General features: G+C 35.4%; 1 protein-coding gene across 1 annotated transcript; it reads left to right on the top strand.

Moving 5' to 3' along the window:
- The first annotated feature begins 939 nt into the window (after positions 1-939).
- Positions 940-6,973, top strand: LOC132050211 (uncharacterized). The gene is made up of 7 exons (XM_059441347.1): positions 940-1,560; positions 3,618-3,670; positions 4,112-4,204; positions 4,279-4,502; positions 5,602-5,668; positions 6,446-6,559; positions 6,696-6,973. Exons 1-7 carry the CDS (start codon positions 1,137-1,139, stop codon positions 6,717-6,719), a joined length of 999 nt encoding a protein of 332 aa, XP_059297330.1. The 5' UTR covers positions 940-1,136; the 3' UTR covers positions 6,720-6,973.
- Positions 6,974-8,862: the final 1,889 nt, after the last annotated feature.

Here is an 8,862-nt window from a genome sequence, read left to right as displayed (position 1 = left end):
AGCAAAAAAGAATAACCTCTTATAGTCGAGACCCTAGCCTTGGGGATAATGGTACAAAAACATATGAAGTTTGGATCATTACACAATTTTTTTTTTAATAAAATGAGAGAATTGAGAGCAAAATGAAAGTACTGCCCCAAAGTTTGTGATCATTATACAAAGTTTTTTTATTTCATATATTTTCATTTTAATTTTAAGTAGTCTTTATGTTTAATTATTATGTATGTTTGTAACAACAACTAAAAGCTCCTATGCTCTACTTTATTTCGTGTATGTGTATTAAGATGACAAAAATGGTGCAGCCACTACTAAGTTATTTTTTAGCTCTATATATAATAGTTTAGCAACTTTGGGTAACTTGAGTACTACACTATCACTAATAGTGAAAATATTTCTATGATGTATGTTCCACCTTAAACTATAAATAAAAGTTATCATTTGAATAAAAAAAAGACATGTCTTTTTCAATTTTTTAATGTTTTACTGATAAGTCTCATGACTGCTAGTCATAAACCAAAAAATCTAAGCAAATCAAACCGAACCAAACCAACAATAACCAAACTGGTGGTTATTATTTTATTTGGTTTGGTTATGATTTTAGACATTTAAAAATCGACTAAATTGGTTTGGTTATGACTTTAATCAATAACCGACCCAAACCGAACTATGAACGCCCCTACTTATAGCTTCCTTATTCATAAAAAAAAAGCGGAGTCAAAGCGTGTAAATTATACAAGTTTCTAATAATATCAATTAGTTGATTAAATATTAAATTAAAGTGTGTACGTGAAAATTAAAATTCCATTTCTTTGGGGAATATTTGGAGCATTTTATTTAAGCCAAAAGAGCATATAATAGAAACAAAAAGGGCAAAAAAGAAGAAAGAAATATAAGAACTACACGTGCACCAACAAGAAACACAAATTTATTTCCATCACCAAAGTCGGTTTTATTTTATCTTTCCCTACACAATCACAAATTTATTCTAAAAATTATATGCTTGTATATGGCTTTTCACAAATACAACAACATACTGCGATTCTCAAAATGCTTTGAATGAACTCTAGATAATAAACAAGAAAAAGGAGGAAAAAAGGAGCAGTTTTTTTTGGATTTCCTTTATCCTCCTCACTGAAATGCCCACCATTGATTTAAGCAGAACACCACTATGTCTACACCTTACTTCTTTTCCAGTTCAACAAGTACCCAAGATTCATTTTTCTCTTTCAACTTTATCCAAGAATTCATTTCTATATAGTTTTAAACCCAAGAGGTTTCATTTCTTGAAACCATGTTCTTCCCTCAAAGAAACCAAGAAACAACAGACCATTTCAAAGTCACCTACAAATTCACCCCAAAGACTTCTTAATTTGAACCTCAAAAGAGATGATGAGAATGAGAGTGAGAGTGAGAGTGATGGTGATAATAATAGTGCAGTTAAAGGTACCATTTTGGCTGGTCTTTTGCTTGTGGGTGTAGTTGGTGGATTTGGTGCTGTTGGTTACGTCTACAGAGACCAGATTAATGTTTTCTTGAACCAGTTTTCAGGCTTCATTCAAGGTAAATACTCATGGATTTCAATTTTGTGTTCTTTCTTGCCTTTTGTTCCTGAATTGTTCTTGGTCGTGGGTATTAACTGCTGCTATGAATGGTAATTAAATTTTGTAGCTTTCTCAGATAGGTGATGATTGTTAACGGTCAAAAACACACCTGAACTATCACTTTTTTGTGAGTTTCACAACCCAACTATCAGCTCCCTTTTCCTACCTGAGCTATTAAAAACACCTCGAAGCTGATTAGGCTAACTATCAAGTTGTTCCCTTTTCCTACCCGAACTATCACCTAGGTGAATATAAAATAAGAATGTTAGGCTTATATTTATAGATGTCTGATAGGAACCCATGATTAAATAAGTGATAGTTGTTTTACTACATAGACGGTGATAGTTCAAGTTGGAAAAGGGAACAACTAATAGTTGGGGTGTGAAACTCGCGAAAAAGTGACTGTTCAGATGTGTTTTTGACCATAATCTCTATTGAATACTGGGAAAGTTGATTACATTCAAGATGTTGGTCATCTGGAAAAGCTTAAACTGAATGATTTCTGAAGTTTGCAAAAATTGGCCCAGCTTATTTAGGAGATAGTGGTTAAGGGTTTTAACTCATCTGGGCTAAAGGTACATCACTTCCATGTATCTTTTATCAAGCTGTGTTGGAATCGGTCATTACTGATTGGTTCTAGCCCGAAGTAAATGGAGCCCCTATACAAATTCTTGCAAGAATTAGAACTGCTGATCGGATCAAATGACGATAAAGGTTTGCTTTCACTAGAAAGCACTTTCAGTTATAAGAGTTAAATTTCAAACAATGAGGAGTAGTTGTATAAACATTATGAATGATGTAAATAAATAATTGGGAAAAGGGTCAAAAATACCCCTCTACTTTGAAAAAATGGCTAAAAATATCCTCCGAACTTATTTTGGGTCAAAAATACCCTCTCATCCTTAAAGTTTTCAAATATACCCCTGTCTTGACGGAAATTATCCCCCAAAATAACCCGAAATCATTATTTAAACCTGTTCCATCATTTAAACCCGACCCAACTAAATAATAACCCATAAGATCCCTTTATTCCCCCAATTCCCTCAAACTTCAAACCTACGTATTGGGGGAATAAGGGGATTTTATGGGTTATTATTTAGTTGGGTCGGGTTTAAATGATGGAGCGGGTTTCAAAAATGATTTCGGGTTATTTTGGGGGATAATTTCCGTCAAGACAGGGGTATATTTGAAAACTTTAAGGAAGAGAGGGGTATTTTTGACCCAAAATAAGTTTGGAGGATATTTTTAGCCCTTTTTCCAAAGTAGAGGGGTATTTTTGACCCTTTTCCCTAAATAATTTTTGAGTTGTCTAGGGAAAGTGCTTTTTTTTTTTTTTTTTTGAAAAAGGTAACAGTTAGTCTATATATCCACAGGTATACTACATCAAAATATGTAGTCCCCCTTCAAAAGTGTTACATCTTACATATTGTCCTCCTATATTCCACTAGATTACAACCAATCTAAAGCTGTAAACTATCTTCTGTAAAACTGTAGTGCTTTTAATGTATATTCGTTTATCAGAATCAATGGTTTCACTCTTTCACTGGAATTCGAAGCTGTCTTTGGGAAGGTTGCAAAATAAACTTCTAGCTGGATTGTGTAAATCCAAGCACTCAACCATTTGACTTGTCAGACGCTATGTTGACCATGATTGTAGTTTTTGCCGTCAAACTCACCATATTTTTCTTCCCTTGGATAGAATGGGTCAATTTGGCGACCTTCCCCTTTTTCCTCTACCCCTCTCGCCAGGTGTGTAAATTTTGTGAAAGAGACATTCCAGCAAAGTTTTACTGCCTATGGCCCAATTTTTTTTTTTTTTTTTATTCGTACTGCTTGATATGATTTATCAGCTTTTGTTGCATCTCGAGCAATAAATTTAGTTTCTTTGATGGTCTTTGTTGAACAAATCCAATAACTTCAAGATCCTAATGAACAACTAATGCTATGAATTTTTAACAGTTGTATCACATGGATATATTTATACATTGGGTTTGACTGAGGCTCCTTATGTGGCAGGTTATGGGCCAGCTGGATATGCTCTTTTTGTTGCAGTTTATGCTGGACTAGAAGTAAGAATTGGATTCTTTTTCCTCATTTTGTAATGTTGCAACAAACTGCTACAAAGTATTTGCTAATGATACATGGTTTTGATGTGGCAAAGCTTATAAGTTTTGGATGGTAATATGGTGTATGGTCCTTTTGATGCATATTGGCTTATGCTTGCCCAAGTTATTGTGCTTTAGAAGATACTCATAGGGAGCTCATACGATGAGCTTTTCTTCTTTTCTACTCTTTAAGAGGAATACAATGAACTTGGAGAAACGAGCGAGACTCCATATTTTTATTTTATGAATTGGCATTAACCTATTTACAGTTAGTTTTTTAGGCAGTGTTTTTGTTCCTGTTCCAGATAGATTTGCAGTACCTAGCATTCTTTCAGTTTTAAGTATATCATCTTTTCTGAGGTTCTGAAATCAAACTGGTTTTAACTTTTTAATTTTCTCTTGTAGATCCTTGCCATACCAGCAATTCCATTGACCATGTCTGCTGGTCTTCTATTTGGCTCTGTGACTGGAACTATCATTGTGTCCATTAGTGGAACGGTAAGCTGATGATTTACTTCAATAGAGCGGTGATCAATATACAATAAGTACTCAAAAGTGCAAGTTGCTTTCAGGTGGCCGCAAGCATTGCATTCTTGATTGCCAGATATTTTGCTCGTGAACGTATTCTTAAGCTGGTAGAAGGGAACAAGAAATTTCTTGCTGTAGACAAAGCAATTGGAGAAAATGGTTTCAAAGTTGTTACTCTTCTCCGTTTGAGCCCTTTGCTTCCCTTCTCTTTGGGGAATTATCTCTACGGACTTACTTCAGTCAAGTTTGTGCCATATGTTTTAGGAAGGTCAGTTTCCATTTCTATATTTTACTTCTTTCTTCACCATTTGCTGTTATCTAGATTCCTGAAACTGTTATGTTTTGATTGAGTTTGATGATAAAGTCCAATTTCTAGAATTTACTGGCATTGAATTTGTTTGCTCCCCCCTCCTTCCCCACAAACAAACTTGCTTATATATTTCAGGTATTCATCTGAAAATGTAACTCTACTGGCTTATGCATAGAGAAGAGAGCATCTCAGTGCTAATTCTTACGACTCCCACATCAATTGCTTGCTTTTCTGCAGTCCAGTCAATCACTTCAGTTTTATTTGCTACTTGGTGAAAAAAAAATCAAGTTAAAAGGTCTCAAAGTTCTAAAAGATATGTGCTATTGCAGTGATACAATAAGCTGCGATGAAATGATCTAATGCTTGGTGGAAAGAACACTTTCAGAGTCGTTTGCTGCTGTCTGTTTCTTTCATTTGTATATTGATACTTATAGTCATCTTTGATGACCTGAACGAGCTTAGAATTAGCAGAATTTGCGTTAATGGTTCTTTAAGGGCCCATCTGGTAGGTCAGTGCATTTGGAGAGTGCTTTCAATAAAAAAGTATGTCTTCAAGTACTTGATAATGTTTAAAAGTACTTCCAGTGTGGAAAGAATTCTGCTAGAAGAACACTTTTGGCAGAAGTCTAATTGTGGATTTTCTGCAGTACCTTTTGGGCCTAAACGTTAAGGCACCATTTCAAGAAACAGTTTTCATGCTATCAAATTCAATCAATCAATAAACTGTTCTTCAGTCCCAAAATAGTTGAGGTTTCCCTCTATAACATTAAAATATCAACCTCTATTTTAAGCCTAGGTTTGTAAATTAGACTAGTAACCTGCTTTACAAAATACTTGTAGATCAATTTTTAACATACTTTTCACAAAGCACTAATATAAAGTTGGAAACAGGCTTTTATACTGAGTTTCTTTCTATTATTGCATACTATTTTGACTGATCAAGAGCCACCCAAGGTGCTAAGTTTATTTGAGATATTTTTTGCTTAGATAGAGTAATCTGTCTTCCAGGACTTGTCTAGTGCTCTTCATATTGATTCATCTTATCTTTGGTATGCAGTTGGCTAGGAATGCTTCCTGGATCTTGGGCTTATGTGAGTGCAGGTGCATTTGGTCGGGCAATTATTGTGAGTTTTTCTCTTCCTCTGGCTTTGCGAACATTTTGTCTTTTCAATGTCGACCAATCGCTTTAGTTCTATTATATCAATTCAGCAACAGTTAGGCACTGTAATCCTAATTTACATTGTTTCTCTCCGCTGGAAATATTACTCAGAAAGTAAAATAAAGGAAAAACTCGTGCTATCCTCCTATTTTAACCGTTACATAACTTTTAAAGATCCGTCTTCCTGTAGAATGTAGATGTCCATAGGTACCTTTAAGTCCAAAGCTATTAAGAAACAAATTGCCATTCTGTTTTGATCAAATAATTGAGGATGTGATGTTTGTTCCTTTACGAAGCTGATGTCTACCTCCCCCCATTATTTTCTCTTATTGGAGGGACTATTCTACTCTTCATGCATTGCTGAAATTCAAAACATGTTACCTTCTTAAACCAACTTTAGAAATTTGTGAATCTATGCATTCAGCTTAGTCTAGGATGAGTGATATACTGGGGTTCAGGAGACTAGAAGTGTATTTACCTTTCCTTCATGTGAGTTGAATATCAAGAAACAACTGCTTTATGAACCCAAGAAAGTTCTCTAACAAAAGAAGAAAGTGAAAATAAGGGATTTCTGGCAATTGAATCCAAAAGCTTTGTTATTGCCAAAAAAGTGAAAAACTCCCTCTTCCCCTGCTAATATAATAACTTAACACATCATCTCATATGTTGCTAGTTTGTTCAATATGGTGGTTCCGTGGCAACTTGCTAACCTTAGAAATGTCTTATTTTCTTGTTCTTTCAGCAAGAAGAAGCTGGAGTTGGTTTAGGAGGAGCAAACGGAGGCCAACTGTTGACCCTCGGAATAGGTTTATTGCTTACAGCAGTCGCTGCAGCTTATGTAACACAGCTTGCTAAGGTAACTCATCCATCATTTTCTTATAATAAACCCTTCTGCTTGTTGACACGATTCATAAGCAACGCATTTGCATTTCCTTGATTAAAAGACTACTTATGGCTGGTTGTACCTTGGTTGTTCTTTAACCAAAATGCAGGATGCTGTAAAGGATATCGAGTAGACAATGGAAATTACCTGTGCCTCATGCAAGTAAAAGTAATATTTTTGAATGTCAAGTTGTGACATGACAGCCTCATGTAAATTCGTACGCTAGTTGGTCAAATTAGATAGGAAAGTTTTATACTCAATTGTATCATCTACTTGTTCTGATGCAGAGCTAATTTGCCTCTTTTCTTTTTCTCCATTTGAGGCCCATTTTATTGGAAACGTAATGAACATAAAGGCAAAAGAAATCTTGCCCTACCTTAGTCTTAATTTCGTTGCTCAATGTATTAGTTCAGTTTTACTAGATATTCCAGTATTTGCGGAAGGTTTAGGTATTAGTCTCTGCATTCTGCAAATACTGTACTCCAGTATTTCTAATACTGAAAAAATGAGAAACTTGTTTGAGCATATTTCAAATGAAGTAATAACTCCCGTTTGAAAAATCTTTAACTCGTTTTCCAAGTAAAATTCATGTATAAACAAAACATAAACTAAAGTGTGTGTTGCTATTTTATTGTTTTTCCTTTTAAATATTATTCCTTTATGGAGTAGTATAAATTTTATAAGTCACTCTGGAAATGAGTTTGTGATCATAGTTGTTCTTATAACTAAACAATTTCTTTAACAGAAACAAATCAGTAAGACTTAAAACTTGATCCCAACAAGTAAAAGGAAATGATGACGGCAACAATGTCCACAAGAAGTGAGAATTACAACGTTTGTCTAGTTTTGGATCTAAACAAGGCTTTCCTCCTCGTTGCACAACGATAGTTTTGGCCTTCCGTTATTAATCCTATTTTAGATGATCGTACTATATTACGTGTCGGCGGTTCAGTAAATAGCGTAATAAAGTCTCTCTAAAAATTGAAACCCTCTCCGTACCTTTTTAGACCGTTAGCGGTTGTTTCGCGACCTCAGGCGCCTCTGCGCCACTGTAATCGCTTCACCGGACGGGGAAATCCCACCTCGCCTGAGTGGTAATACTCTGTTTTCTACTGGGAATGGCAACCCCAGCGATTCTAATGCTGCAAAATCAACATATGCGACTGCAATTGCGAACCGACTCTGAATCCAACTGCGAAGGGCTTCGATGTGGTTCGAGCTAGACACGTAACCCATAATCGTCATTTTTAAAGCTGAAAATTATTATGGAATCATGGTAGAAGATTGCAAATTCACCATTGTCGGAAAATTCCTAAAGACAAGGCCCCAAATTGATAAAATCTGATCGACCTTTGCCGAAAATATTCCGATCAGAGATAAGGTTAAAATTGGAGTCTACGACTATCGTACAATTTTTATTGATCTTAGTAATGAAGAGGATTTTCAAATAGTGTACTTTTGGCGAGTCATTGAGATTGAAGGACTGCTTATGTAGTTACAACTTCGGACCCCGGAGTTCAAGCCGTAGGAAGATGGCCCCTTCTCACGAGTAAATTTTGTTACCGGGACCGCCTTTTCACTTGCATAAATGACATTGGATTAAACAAATTCTGAAAACTGACACAGAAGACATCCATACATTGATGGCCAACTCTGATTCAGACGTTGAAGATAATGACTCTGCAGTAAACTTCAGTGAAATTAAAAATGCTATTCATACTTACTCTAAGAAGAAAGCAGTATGCATAACTCACATAGTGATTGATGCTTTTGAAATTCTCCATACTGAAATGTATAAATTAAAGAATGCATATGCTGCTCTTGGAATTGATCACAAAATCCTAGAAGAAAATAAGGAGAATCTGAAAGATACGACTAATACTCTCAAGAACTAGGTTCTTCCCCTAGATAATGAAAAATCAGCTTTGGAGACTAAAAAGAGAAGACTTCTGGCTGCACCCTCTAAACTCTAAAGGCAAAGATCATGCTAATGACATTCTAGATAAACTAGAGAATGAACTAAAAATGGTCAAGGCTGATTTCTCTGCTGAGTGTGAAAGAAATAGGGTGCTTCAAGAAAATCCGAACAAGGCCAAGTATGAATTAGATAGAACACTTCAATGGACGGTCCTCAGAAGTGTTGACATCTCTGCATGCTAATCATAGTAGTAACAAAGAGGGCTCAAGACATAAAAAGGTCAAGACCCCTACAATCCCAAAATCATTTATGTCTCTATCCTTGAGAATCGCTTATGCACACACTGTGGGAACAATGG

The sequence above is a fragment of the Lycium ferocissimum genome, chromosome 3 (genome assembly GCF_029784015.1).
Source record: "Lycium ferocissimum isolate CSIRO_LF1 chromosome 3, AGI_CSIRO_Lferr_CH_V1, whole genome shotgun sequence".
NCBI lineage: Eukaryota > Viridiplantae > Streptophyta > Magnoliopsida > Solanales > Solanaceae > Lycium > Lycium ferocissimum.
Note: the sequence above shows the minus strand (reverse complement) of the source record. Positions and strands in the feature narration are given on the sequence as shown.

What these genes read in the sequence shown, in the direction of transcription:
- LOC132050211 (XM_059441347.1), top strand. Translation starts at nt 1,137, where the DNA reads ATGCCCACCATTGATTTAAGCAGAACACCACTATGTCTACACCTTACT. An exon ending in CAGTTTATGCTGGACTAGAA is followed by an intron (nt 3,671 to 4,111) that starts GTAAGAATTGGA and finishes TTTCTCTTGTAG; the next exon opens with ATCCTTGCCATACCAGCAAT. An exon ending in TTGTGTCCATTAGTGGAACG is followed by an intron (nt 4,205 to 4,278) that starts GTAAGCTGATGA and finishes AGTTGCTTTCAG; the next exon opens with GTGGCCGCAAGCATTGCATT.